The sequence below is a fragment of the Ictidomys tridecemlineatus genome, chromosome 3 (assembly GCF_052094955.1).
Source record: "Ictidomys tridecemlineatus isolate mIctTri1 chromosome 3, mIctTri1.hap1, whole genome shotgun sequence".
Lineage (NCBI taxonomy): Eukaryota > Metazoa > Chordata > Mammalia > Rodentia > Sciuridae > Ictidomys > Ictidomys tridecemlineatus.
Genome location: NC_135479.1, coordinates 13376033 through 13390711, shown reverse-complemented (window position 1 = coordinate 13390711; position 14679 = coordinate 13376033). Strand labels below are relative to the sequence as shown.

Genomic DNA, 14679 nt, shown 5'->3' with positions numbered 1-14679 from the left:
AGAAAATGGCTGCTTAGCCTCAAGCTGTTGTTTTTCCTCTTAAGCTTCATTTTCATTGGCTTATTTGGAACCTCATCTAAAATTGAAGTTCATTATACTCAGAATTAAACAAATTTTGTGTTTTGGCTCCTATCTCAGAAATAAACTTTTAAAATTTTATTTCAGTTATAAAAGAGGGTTACAGCATACAGTGACATGTGTCAGACAAAACCCAAGGAACATGAATGATGATGTGGAGCTTCTTACTCAGAGTACAGTAGTGGAATTTGTTATGTAAGATTTCCTTGATAAAACCATTTTCTTTCCTTCCTAAAGGAATGCTTAAGAAATGACAAGCATGCCAAACGCCTCCCCTGGTTCTTAGGGAAGAGATTGCACTGATACAGGTCCACCAGTTTATAGGACAGGGCTAGGACCACCAATTTGCTTAAGTTAACTGCCTCTTCAGTGATTTTTTTTTGTTTCACCTACTTGATTGATTTAGCTCAGTTGATTGGTAGGTTACATTTTGGTAGAAGCTAGTATGTCATGTCCTATTTACATCATCTGGGATGATGTGTGTGGAGGGATTGTAGTGTTTCTTACACATTAAAATGTCAGAATTATTAGGTAGCCTCAAATGATAAGATTATATCCTGATTACTCCCTAGGGTCTTGTAATGGTTGGCATTTCCGCCCACCACCTAGGGGAATCACAAGCAGCGAGGAATATACTTTGTGTAAAAGGTAATGTGAATTTTTTTTTTTTTTTAAACCAATTACATGTCTTTGTTGAAAGGATAGACTATTTTCCTTTCTTTTTGGAAAGTAGTAATTCAAATTCAAAGAGAATAATAGTGAAGGAAGAAAAAGTATAATGATTGAGTAAAATGGTTTATTTTCCATATGAAATAGAAGCCACAAAGGTCATTGTCATTAAAGTCAAAATCATATCCATGAGCCTACTTTTAATTACAAACAACAATGATCTAAATGAAGGTTGTTAAGACTGTTCCAAAGTCTTTTATGAGGCCAGTTGTATTATTATGGTTGAGCTTAATTGCTGGTCTCTTATAAATATGAAATTTACTTAGCTAAGGTGATTGAAATTCAAATTGCTTTTCATAAACTAAAGTAGAACATAAAATAAAGGTATATTAAATTATATTAATAACTTTCCTGAAAAATTTTCATGTAATTCTTATATAGAATTATATTGAGTAATTTATATTTGAAGGGCTAACCTTTCAAAATTTAGTAATTACATATTCATGTAAAATGAATTTATTAAAGTCACATTTAAAAAGGTGAACTTTTCAGTTCTTTTTATGAGAACAGGGTACTAGTAGAATTTTAGATAGAAATTGTTTTTGATAATAAGAAAACCTGATACGTGGTTTTGATGATTGACTAGTCAAGATATCAGATTTGATTTTGCAGTAGAAATAAAGAAACTAAATAGTAAATATTGAAAATCCTAGTGGCATTGTATTGTAGGTCACATTGCATATAGTCCTATGGGAAGGAAAAATTTATAGTCCAGATGAGAACAGAAAAACCTTCCTTCTTTTAGGGAAAAATAATACTTTAAAGCAAAACATACAATGACAAAGAAATTTTTGGCTCATGAAAACATGCTATGCTTAAATGATACATAAATATATGATTTTAAATGTGTCTTTTGAAGCATAAAATAATTTAATAAACAGCATAATTTTAAGTTCAAATGCTTTGTTGTATAGGAGAAGCTGTAGATACACTCAGCTTTCCAGTGTGGTGAGCCACTAGAAGACTTATGCTATGCTGTGATTCATTTTGTATTTCTTTCCAGCTAGAGTTGAAAATTATTTATAATATCTCTCTTGTTTCTGTTTTGCTATTTATAGATTAATTTTCGTTTTTTTTCCTCTCAAAGATCTATCAATTTTTAAATGTTTTCATTGATTTAAAAACTGGCTTTACCCATCATTTTGTAGCATATTTGAAACTTTTTTTTTAAAAAAATTAATGGTCAAAGCCCTTTTTATGTTTTTGACCACAAAATTAACAATTGATTTCTTTTTAAATTGTCTTTGGTTGACACATAATTGAGCATAAATATTTATGGGGTACAATATGATAGTTTGATGTTTGCATTCATTCATTGTGTAGCGATCAAATCAGTGTAGTTAGCATATTCATTAACTTAAACATTTATCATTTCTTTGTAGTTAGAACACTCAAAATCTTCTAGCTTTATGGAATATATACTATATTATTGTTAGTGTTCCAAGTCAAACACTGAAAAATCAGTAACTTTTGTATCCTTTAAAGTGAACATTTATTTATTTACCCCTTGAAGAATTGAATATGACTATCGAATAAATTTGGGACTCTGTAATATAAAACTCTTGTCCTGACTTTATTTGAAACTTAAATTAATACCGTCCAATATTTTCAGTGAAGTATAGGTAATAGTTATATATAAATAGAGTAAAACTATTATATTTGAAAGTGAAAAGCAGTAGCCTTACAATGATAATTTAATACCATATTAATTTGTTTCAGAATGCAATTCCTAGTATATGGAACATTTTCTTTAGGTCATATCGTTTTGGGAAGTACAGCTTACCTGTGTGTGAGCAGCTAATCCACTTGATGTCAGTGTTGCTTTAAAAAAAAAAAAAAAAAACCCCTTAGAGGAATTATCCAGTAGAGCTCTTGTATCACAAAGGAAGTGACTTTTTGGTGTCTTTTGGGGGAAGGGGTTGTGACTATACTGTGGTTTAGGGTCCCTTATTCCAGAGAAAGAAGTCAGTGAATGTGGGATTGGTGTTTTGATTGTTATAAATGTTCTATAGTTCTTCAGACCTCTACTGTCTCCTTTGCAGTGTGATAAATATGGCTTTCCAGAAGATGTTTTGTTTTTGTTCTTGAGGAGGCAGAGGGCAAATGCTGCAAGTTTATCTTTAATGGTTAAACAAAGTGTATGATAAAACAGTCTTTCCTGTTCCACTTAGATTTTTAGAGCAAGGAATCTGTAGGTATGGTGCCCAGTGTACTTCAGCACATTCCCAGGAAGAACTAGCAGAATGGCAGAAAAGATATGCTTCACGGTTGATAAAATTGAAACAACAAAATGAGAATAAACAGCTCTCAGGCAGTTACATGGAAACCTTGATAGAAAAGTGGATGAATTCATTATCTCCTGAGAAAGTGGTGAGGAAAATAAACTACCTTTTTTTTTTTTTTACTTTCTTAAACAATGAACTTATTTGAATCTTGACTTTTTTGTATGCTGTGTTTTGGTTTATTTCCTTTTCTAATATATGAACAACTTGATTCCTGATAAAATGATGCTTTTAGTAGCAAAAGTAGATTCATTTGTTAAGGCCAAGATTAAACTATTTGCTTAGAGAATTGCAGGTGTTGTATTAATTATCTTCTTTTAGGCAGTTTTGATCACTTGTTTTGGTTAATTTATTTTTGATATTCTATTATATTTGTTCTTATAAAAATAACTGAAAGTTAATGTATAAAATACCTTGCTTGATAAACAATTCCATCAGTGTCTTTACTGTTGATATGTATTTATCATGCTAAAATTTTTATTTGTGTTTTCAGTGATAAAAACCATAAGATTAATTCTCTTTATTTTCAGCTTAGTGAATGTATAGAAGGAGTAAAGGTGGAGCATAGTCCTGACCTGTCGGTTACTGTCAACACCAAAAAGTCTCACCAGACATGGACCTTTGCTCTCACTTGTAAGGTATGAGTTTTGTGCTCATTTAAGAATATAAGTTTTGTCAAGTTTTCTTCAAGCTTTTTTGGACCTTTTAATCTCTGTGTTAAGAGAGCACTGAAAATGTTTTAATCTAAGTACATCTCATGTAGGGTCTATATTGTGCTAAAGTGGAGTTCTGTATTTCAGTCATTAAAAGTACAATTTATTTTGACTTTGAGATACAATCTGTATAGTTATTTAGTATTCTTTCCTATTTATTTATTTGGTAAAGAAGTATTTGCCATATTATCTTACAAAACTGAAATGTAGGATGGGGTTCATGGCTTATAAATTAGCTATTCAAAAATTGAATTGTTTAATCTGGCAGTTTTAAGATTTTTAAATAACTTGATTTTCTATTTGATTTGAAGAGATTGCAAATTCTGTAATACAGTTTTAAATATGAGACTTTTCTGTAGTATTTCTTAAACTATAATAATCAAAGTTTAAGATTGAAGCAGAGTCAAAAATTTCTGTGACTATGTTCAGTGGAAAAGTTTTGTGTTCTTTTTGGTGGTGTTTCTTCCACTGTATCATCTGTATCTTGAGATGAAAAAGCTAAGAACATTTAGCTTCAGCCCTGAACCCAATCCAGGGCTTTCAGAGGTAATTGCCCTCCTATGAAGGCTTCCTATTTGAGGCTACATAAAACTTTTTTAGGCAAAGTGTATGGAAAGTTGGAGGTCAAGGGTGACAGAAGGAGATAGATTTCGTCCAGTGAAAGACGAACATATCACAGAAGAAGCAGGGAGCTAGTGGTGTAGCATAAATATATCATTTTAACAACTGTTTTTTTTTAACCATTCTGACTTTTTCTTAAATCACTTATGAGCAGTTTGTATTTTGAGCATAGTATCTTAAAAGCATGGGAAAGTAACAGTCCCTTATGGAAATATTTTCGTTGAAGAGCCCAATTACAATTGGATTTTTCACCCCCTTGTACTCAATGCATTATTTTAACTTCCTTGTAGCCTGCAAGAATGCTGTATCGTGTAGCATTGCTTTATGATGCTCATCGTCCTCATTTTAGTATCATTGCAATATCTGCCGGAGATAGTACTACCCAGGTATCACAAGAAGTCCCAGAAAACTGTCAAGAATGGATAGGAGGAAAGATGGCCCAAAATGGATTAGATCATTACGTGTATAAAGTCGGGATAGCATTTAACACAGAAATATTTGGAACTTTTCGCCAAACCATAGTTTTCGACTTTGGATTGGAACCAGTACTCATGCAAAGAGTAATGATTGATGCAGCTTCTACAGAAGGTAATATTTAGACTTTTTTCCCTGATACGATGTATTAAAAGGCAAAAGTAAAAGATATGTATTGGCCCCTAAATATTCCCTGGATAGGGAGGGAATGATAAGAAAAAAATCCAAGTGGATTGGCTCATTTCTTGCATAATGGTTCTTCTTTAGAATGGTTCATGCTGTTCCCTGCTCCTCATTCAAGTCACTGAGCAACCATTGCTTTGAAGTTCCCTAAACTTGTCTGAGTAGTTGATCAGGTCTGTTTTGATGGTTTATAATTTTATTTTTAAGTAAGATAAGTTTTAGCACAGTAAAATCTTTTAATATGAGTGTGGGTAGAATATCATTTTAATGGCAGGCATGTAAACACCTGCAGTGTTGAGTTCCGTGTCCTGCTCACTGTCCAGGAAGCTTTGCTGGTGTTATAGTCCATTATCTCTCAATGAAAAGTCCTCCTGTATAAACCCTCAGAAGTCAGCTTGCACATTCACTAGTGTTAGGAGACCAGAGTGCCTTCAATAGGATCTACTCTGTGTTTGGGGGGAGAGCCCCTTGGTTTTACTATGTAATACTGGCAGAAGATGGTGAATTACTTTGTATATAGTCGTGTTATTGCTTAGCCTAAATTTTATGCCTAGATCTAATAGGACGGGGGAAGGGCACGTTAGTCCACACTTCTGTGGCTTTTGGTTGGATTTATTGGTGCTTTGTTTTATGTAACACTAAATATTTATTTAGTATCTCTTCAAATAACACAGCTGTATGAAACTCACTATTGTATTGAGTGTAATTAACCATAATGTGGAGGATGGTTTTTCACTGTGTACCATAGTGCCCCACTCATGAGAACCCAGAAAGTGACCTCTTCATGAGCAAATACTAGGATTTTATTTTGGACACTGAAAAAGTAGAATTGGTCTGTCTTCCTCTCCTTTTGCTTCTAGATGAGGTTAAAGAAACATTTTTGGCTGAATTTTACCATTTGGTGTTATCTTCTCATGTGTTTGCTGAGATGACCTAGGTTTCGTTTTACCCGTGTTCCCACTTATTTGATTCCTTTTACCTGTTTTTGTTCTGGTTATCTGTATTTCTGTCATATTTTCAATACTTTTGGGAATCAGCATAAGCTATATTCATAGCCAAATAAATGATGGTAGTTTATCAAATAAAAATAGAAGCATAGATTTGGCAGATTATTTTTGCAAAGGATTAGATGTTGTCATTTAGGTGTTACAGGGCAGATGATTTCTGTTGTAGCTACTGTGCTCTGCATTGTAGTGCAAAAGCAGTCATAGACAATACACAAATGGGGTGACTGTTCCAATAAGTTTAATTTTCACCAATAACAGTGGGCTGAATTTGGCTTATATGCTGTAGTTTGCCCACCTGTCTACTAGAAAGTTGCTTTCAGAATCAGAACTTCAGGACTATAGGAAGCGCTCCTTTTAAATCCTGAGGAGACATAAATCATAAAAAAGAGACCAACGGGCAACCCCTACTCGCAAATGTAACTATAAAGGGGTATTTTTTTTAAAAATGTATAGGTTGTATTTTAAGAGTTTGTGATTTCTAACTCACAACTTATTTTCCCATAAGAATAGGGTTTCAGGTGTTGTCAAGAATCCACACTAGTTAATATGTTGTTCATAACATAAAATGTTAAATGTCTGTAGTGAAAAGTAAAAGAAAATGATACTATTGAAACAGATGCCAGTGAGAAAAGTGGTGATGAGGAGGATCGCAGGGTCTTTCATGGGCTTGAGAATAGTACTTTGACTGTTTTGCCTCCCGTATGTGCTGCTTTTCTTTCTTTCCTTTTTTTTTTTTTTTTTTTTGTACTGGGGATTGAACTCAGGGACACTTGGCCACCAAGCCACATCCCCAGCCCTATTTTGTATTTTATTTAGAGCTAGGGTCTCACTGAGTTGCTTAGTGTCTCTCTGTTGCTGACTGAGGCTGGCTTTGAACTTGCAGTCCTCCTGTCTCAGCCTCCTGAGCCGCTGGAATTACAGATGGGCGCCCCCACACCTGGCCAGATATGTGCTACTTTTCTAATTGGAAAAGAAGAGCAGTGGACAAAGTTTAGAGTGAAGTAACAGTTGGATTTGAATGCTGATTTTCTACTCATTACCTGAATGGCCCTTGGGAGAGTACCCAACAGTTCTGAGCTTCATGCTGAAACATAAAAGGGAGCCTGTGGTATTTGCCTCATAGAGAATTGTGAGGACTAGAAATAAGCCTGGCACAGGATCTGACATTTAGTAAACAGTTCTTATTTTTACCACGAGTCATGATTAGGATAATTTCTGGCTTGTACTCAGAATGAAGGAAGTAGAAAAAGAGAGAGGGAACTTTGTTTTTTATTTGGGGATTGGGTGTATGGGGCTAACAGAGGAACAGAAAAGTAGAGAGAAAGAGCAGAGCTGTTAAGACCAAGGCACCTGCGTTATCTCCTGGGCTGGAGAGCACACTGTAGGGCTTGAAAGAGTTGCCCAGGACTAATATTTTGAGTCAGTTAACTGTAAGAAACAGTTTTCTTTCTGATGTTACTGATATATCAGTTTTTAAATAAGATAAATTTTATGTTTTATTAAGATATAGTAGAGGGAGTGAATAAAAGGATACTCTCTTTCCCTACTTTTTACAATATAGGTGCTGTATCTACTTTTGGGTGACCTCTTTGTATGTAGTTTGATATCTTTGCCTATTAAGTAAGACTTTACTTTCAAGTACTTATTTCAAGAAGTAATTGAAAAAAAATTAGGTATTTTCTTGAATTTTAGAAATATTGAAATAATTTCACAAAGTGAAATTTGGTTTTTAAGGACTGAGGAAAAAAGAATATTATAAGAGAATAATATAAAATGTATAAACAGAGCTTTTGATATAAGATTTTGAACATTATAAAAGGAAAAACCTATATGTAGATTTAGATCAGATGACATTTGACTGCCTTTCTTGGGTTGTTAACTCATATTAGCTGATGTGTTGTGCTGATTTTAGTTGTGTAGTTGTGTCTTAGATAAAAAAAAGTCCCTACTCTTAAAGTTGATGCTATTGAATGTTACCATTTTTTTTAACGTTCCTGAAGTTTTAAATTGCATCACTATATTTGTTTGTGTAATTGTATATAGAGTTCTAACAGAATTTTGGAGAAACAAAGCAAGATATAAATATATAATATGTTTCTCCTGTTTTTTAATCTTAGTAGCTTAAGTCTGTATTTTTTATTAGCAGAGTAGAGTTCTTGTCAGCAAAAAATTTGAGGACAAATAATTGTTTATGTACATTTACAATTTTATAAACATTCTGAGACAATAAAAATATAAAGTGGCAGTGCCACATTTTGTATCATTTCCTGGAATACTGTATGGATAGCATTCGTGGACATTGAGAACAAAATGACTGCTTTGTTAAGTTGGTGACAGTGTGACAGCCTGGCTCATTTGACCTCTTGTTTCCACTAAGGCATTCTTGGATGTTTCTTGGTTTCCAGATAGGAGAAAAAGTCTCTTTTCAGGTACAGTCAGTCAAATACAGTGGAAATTGAATTAGATCTGAGCTTTGTCATGTTTATACAGTTTTGGTTATAATTTATAATGTAATGTGATTTCTGTATACAGAATGAAATTTTGAGGGTGAAGGTATAAAACTGGAATTTGTACGGGAAATACCTTTATCACGTTTTTCACTTGACTGTTCAATGTTGAAGCAAAGTTTTTAATTCTTAAACTAATGATGGAAACAGTTCTTTTCCATAAAATTATAAATTTGGACCATGCTGGGCCATCTGTTAACTCAGTGTTTCCTAGACTGTGTTCCATTGGAATGAATGATAACACCTATGGTGAAGAGTTCTGTGTACAAATAAGTGTGGAAATGCTGCATGCACTCCTTCCCTTTTGGACTCAACAGTGTGCCTCAGTGATTAAAGGCTCTCAGTGTTTGTCAAACTGATTTAGGTATATTAGTGTAATTCCTCATTGAAACTTAAAATCAAGTTATATAGCAGACTGGAATGAATTTTTTAGTATTGAGTTAAAAATCCTCCTTACTTTAGTTAATTCCAGTTTGAGTTTGTTTTTTATTTTTGTCATAATATACACCCGTGCCTCCCCCCAAACAGTTGTGGGGATTGAACCCTGGGCCTCATGTTTGCAAGGCAAGTATCTGCCACTGGGCTATATCCCCAGCCTTCTTTTCATGATATCTAAAGCATCCCGACCTTTTCTTTTGTAGACTATTTGGATTTTTTTCCCCCTCTAGTCAACATGTCGTAGAGAGGAAATACATATAACCTTAACCTTTTTTCCCCCAGGTTTTTTCCTTGTTGGTGAGATTCAGGTTCACAAAAAAACACTATTAAAAAAATTTTTTTGGACTAAAATTGAATATATACCTCTCAAAAATGTGTAGCAAAAAACATCCACAAGGAAAGGAAGTTAGTGAGTTTTCCCCTTACTTACAAAGTAAACTCAGTGTATACTTCCTACCAGTTTGATTGATGGAAAACTTGTGCTTGAAAGTACTGATTTGGAATTGTGTTTTGAATATGTGGAAGCAACATGTTGAAAGTAACTCTCGTCTTTAAATCTGAAAACTTGATATTATACATTTTTCTACTATGAGTATAGCATGATATGTTAACATTAACATAAACTTTAGTGTGACTGAAATATTATTCCCAACTGCCAAAGTTGTTGGTAAATTAAGAACATATTTTTGTATCTGTCTCTACATAATATGATTAGATAAACAGGAGAAAAATAGGTTTTAAAAAATAGTTTGTTAATAAAAGATAAACGGAACAGAGTGTAAGTGTGCACAGAGTATGAGTTACTTCTGCTTTCACTCTGCTGTTTTAACTTTTTGTTAGCCTCATTAAGAGAGCAAAAATAGGGCTGGGGAAGTAAACTTAGTGGTGGAGCCGTTGACTGCATGTGTGAGGCCCTGGGTTTCATCCCCTGTAGCATTAAAGGAGAAAAAGAGATACTCCTCTTGATTCTAGGTAGCAGTTTGGGGAAAGGAAGGATATTGGAACACAGTGGAAGTGGCAGCTGGTGATTACTTGAATTTTATTCTATTGTAAAGTTGAGCAGTCAAGGTTTGTCAGATTACAGACCAAAATACTTTCTAAGCAAGAGTCTTATTTTCTGATTTTGGAATTAGGAAGCATTTAATTTTATCTACAAGTCCTAGATAAATGCAGCTGTTTTTAATAAATTTCATATTTAAAACCCACTCATCACATGCCTCTTGTGTGTTTGCTCTTGTGATGACTACTTAGGACACTGGATTTTTCCCCCCTTACTGTCTTCCTACCCACTCTCCAAGCCCTGTTAAAGTTACATTTTAAGTTGGCTGCATTACATACTTCAAAACAAAGTAAACCTTGGATGCTATCTTGGAATAGCAACTTTGTGGCTGAAAGGAGAGCCAGCTGCTATTCTCAGTATCAGAAGAGCTAGGAAAGTTGGGAAGTGTCAGACTAGATATTCCAATCTTGAATTCTGTTTTTGATAGTGGAAGCCCTTCCCTTAAGGTATCTTCAAAACTTTAGATATAGTATAATTATCTTTGTAAGTTTTCCTTATGGATTTCTCTTAAAATATATTTATAGTTTCTGCTTACTGTATCTCAGGGGAAGAAATTCTTTAGGTTGTAATTTCTGTGAGATTTGGGATTTATTGTGATAGGAATTGGTTAATAAGTCAGTGTTAAACTCTCCCTGTATGGTTTTATGAATTTGGATCCTAACTTGTTCACTTTCATCTTTCCAGAGTGTTTTCCATTTCAGCCTAATGTAGATTGAAGAAAAGTGCGCACCCGTGAGGAGCTGGCTCAGGCCAGGTTTCTTCTAGTGGGTGCACGTGTGCTGCAGGAGGGGATGACAGTGAGCTCAGTAGTGGCCCTGTCCCATGCCCATGGCTCCCTCCCTCTCTTCACAGAGGCAATCTTAGCACCTACTGACCATTAAGCACTATTAAGTTAGGTCATTAAATGAGTGCAAATCCAGATATCCTTTTATGATGATAATGAGCATCTGACATTTAGTGATGGTATCATCTGTATATTGTTGGCATTTGTATAATTTCTTTTTGTAGTTATGCTCTAACGAGTGAATGTAGTGTTCAATTTTAGGAAGATGATAGGATTTAGGAAGAAGACTAACTTTAGAAAACTTGCTTATGAGGCTACTATAAGAACAGAGTATCAATCCATTTTATTTTTTTAAAAATATTTTTACTAGTTGTTGATGGACCTTTATTTATTTATTTATTTATTTATATGTGGTGCTGAGGATTGAACCCAGTACCTCACACATGCTAGGCAAGTGCTTTACCACTGAGCCATCACCCCAGCATTGCCATTTTAAAATGCAAATTTTTATTGAGCAGATAATCTTTACCTCTTGATGATGTTGACATTTAAGAAATTATGAAGCGGTCATGTAAAAATGACTTTTAAGGGAACAAAGGTTAGGAATTTGCTACTTGCTACAATTTAGAAATTTCTCTTAGTGGAGGACTATACTTAACATTTTTTTTTAATATTTATTTATTGTTTTAGTTTTGGGCAGACACAACATCTTTGTTTGTATGTGGTGCTGAGGATCGAATCTGGGCCGCACGCATACCAGGCGAGCGTGCTATCACTTGAGCCACACCCCCAGCCCCCACTTAACATGTTTTTAATGTATATGTAATATTTAAAATTTGCACACTCATTCATTGAGCAAGACATTCCAATTTTTGCCTATGTTCTCATTTAATAGATCCTTTAGGATAACTTATCTTTGTGCTTTGGAGACTCACAGATCTTTTGTCAGAACTTTTTATTTCTTAAATTTTAATTTGAACTGTGAAACCTTGTTTTCCCATTTTGTTTTACTAAAACTGGATTTTGGCCTAGTTAGTCAGTGGAATAGTTTTTTCCTTTTGGTTAAGTTTCGTTTTTATAGGTGTACGTACTTTTCACCCAGTAATAGAAATCTGTGCACACTGCAAACTGAGCATGGGGTCGGCACACTCTGAGTTTCTTATGATGTGCTGGTTGTATCCACATTTCTTTCAGAGATGTCAGAAGATTGAACAGTTATTCATTTTGATTCTGTGCTACACTTACTAATAATTTGACTGAGGCTAAACTGGATTTTTCAGAAATGGCATTTGAATGGCATTGTGTCACATTGTGATGAGGAATCAGTAGTATTATACATGTGTCTCTTCTAAAAGATTTTTATTTGTAGTAAGTTGATTTTCAGATAGTGTCTGCTTTTCCACATAAAAAAATATTTAACTTTTCAGCTTTTTCATCTCTTTTTCTATAATAGGACAGATATTGATAGGAGGTGGAAAGTGATTATACCTTATAAAATTATCTTATGAGGAATTTATCATCTTTTTCCTGCAGATCAGATTTCTCTTGACTGAAAAGTTCTAAGTGTTAATCTACATTTTAAAAATGTTAACAACTGTTTGTGGTATGTCCTAATCTTATGTTTTTTTTTTTAAAGATGTTCTTATAGATTCCTATTAATATTATTTTGTTAAAATAGACAAAAGAAATGTCTGAACTAGGGAAAGTACTCTCAAAGGGTTTTTGTATTCTTTTATTTTTAAGAATTTTAGCTGTAGTCTATTAAATTCTCTTACCCAAATGTGTATTATTTGTGAATTTTAATGTTGTGTTCCTTTATAAATGTGTTTTTTGTTTCCATTTAGATCTTGAATATCTGATGCATGCAAAACAACAGCTAGTAACCACTGCTAAGCGTTGGGATTCTTCTTCTAAGACTATTATAGATTTTGAACCTAATGAAACTACTGATTTGGAGAAGAGCCTTCTTATCAGATACCAAATTCCTCTGTCTGCTGACCAGCTGTTTACCCAGTCGGTTTTAGACAAATCATTGACCAAGACCAACTATCAGTCGCGGTTGCATGACCTTCTTTATATTGAGGAGATAGCCCAGTATAAAGAAGTCAGCAAGTAAGTTACTTCAGAAGCATGTTCTTTCCTTTTTTTCTTTTAATCTCCCCTTTGGGTGGTGTTTTAATTTTTAAAATGGAGGGGTGCCAAAGTGAAGACAGGAAGTAGGTAGTGGTTCTTCATTAGCTGCATCTATCTAGATAGCATAGCTGCTTTCTGTCCATCTTCAATAGCTGTGATGTGTGTGTGTCAGGGCAGGAACCCTGTTAAAGATGTCGTCCATCTCTACAAGGCCTTACTGAGCATCCCTCTCCGAGAGGGCAGCTCTTTTCCATGTGCTGCACTAAATCTGTAATCCCTATTCTTAAGAGCTTTCAGAGAATGTAGTCATAGCGAGCACTCAATGAGAAATGTTCAAAAACGGAAGGAAACCACATATTTTTAAAGTTATTAAGAATAAAATGATTTAGGTCTTCTGAAAAATGGATGATAAAACAGCTTTACTCAGTTTATGAATACTTTCAACATCCTTGATATTCTACCCACGTGCCATAGGTTAAGACTAAGTACTTAAATCAAAAGCTTTTTTGATTATTTTAGGAAAAATCATCTTTTATAAATGTTTTTCCTTTTGAGTATAACCTAGCCAACATAGTTTTCTTTGTCAAGCTGTCTTATCACTGTGTTATGATTAATATTATTAATAGATTCTAAACACTTACTGTTATGATTTGGATATGAGGTCTCCCCCCAAAGCACCAGTAATGCAAGACTATTCAGAGATGAAATGATCAGATTAGGGGAGCTGTTACCTAAGCAATCCATTCTAGTTTGAATGGACTAGTGGCTATAAGCAGGTAGGTGTGGCTGGAGGAGATGTGTCACTGGGGGTATGAATTTAAAAAAAAATCTCATTTGCATGCAGTCACTTGGTCCATTCAGACTAGGGTGGACTACTGAGGTCACATTCTTAAAAATTAATCATTTTACCTCTAAATCTTCTTGCAGTAACCGGAACTTTTGCAGGACACCTCATATCTAAACCACAACACTTACTAATTACTGAGTACATATGCAAGAAAAGAAAAAGTGAAAACTTTTTACTTTATAGGTTAAGCATGATCTAACTTGCAAAAGTATCTAGCTCGGGATTAAGTACATGTACAAAGTCAGTCTAATTTATTTTTATGAAATTTTATTCTATCATGTTTCACTTATGAGCTCTTAAAAGGCTTTTATTGATTCTACTTATAGACTGTTCTAATGAAATCATTAGTAAAAAAAACGGGCAATGGCTTATATTTTGTTCATATTTATATGCCTACATTTTGTTTACATTATCATAGAGTCCTTCCCTTAGGAAAGAACATTATGATAAATCACAAATAATGGGAAGAAATAAAGGTTAGAAGCTTACAATCTTTGAGACTATTTTTGAGTATTGTACTAGAAATTCAGAAAAATTTATAAATTAATTTAAGTACTATTTAATATTTTATTCAAGATTGTACATCATTTTATTACTTTAGAACTTATAGCTAAAGACTAGAACCCTGATAGATTATTATGTTAAAAAATCATCTTTTCAAAATGGAAATTTGTCTGAGTGGAAAAAAGAAACCCTTTAAACTCTGAAGGTCAGATACTGATCAAGAAGCTCAGTGGTTGCAAGTTCACTAGAGCACCCTGTGAGGGCTTCTAAAACCATGACAAGACGGTCCTGAAAATGACAGCAATGTGAAAGGAACACT

At 33.9% G+C, this 14679-nt stretch overlaps 1 protein-coding gene across 5 annotated transcripts in view; it reads left to right on the top strand.

Moving 5' to 3' along the window:
• Helz (helicase with zinc finger) overlaps window positions 1-14679 on the top strand; it is a 172277-nt gene that overhangs the window by 53409 nt on the left and 104189 nt on the right. For all 5 annotated transcript variants that reach the window (XM_078041842.1, XM_078041844.1, XM_078041843.1 and 2 more), the window contains exons 9-13: window positions 651-726; window positions 2979-3177; window positions 3620-3727; window positions 4714-5011; window positions 12721-12988. In XM_078041842.1, coding sequence (XP_077897968.1) covers window positions 651-726; window positions 2979-3177; window positions 3620-3727; window positions 4714-5011; window positions 12721-12988 — 949 coding nt within the window. The remainder of the gene's footprint in view (window positions 1-650; window positions 727-2978; window positions 3178-3619; window positions 3728-4713; window positions 5012-12720; window positions 12989-14679) is intronic.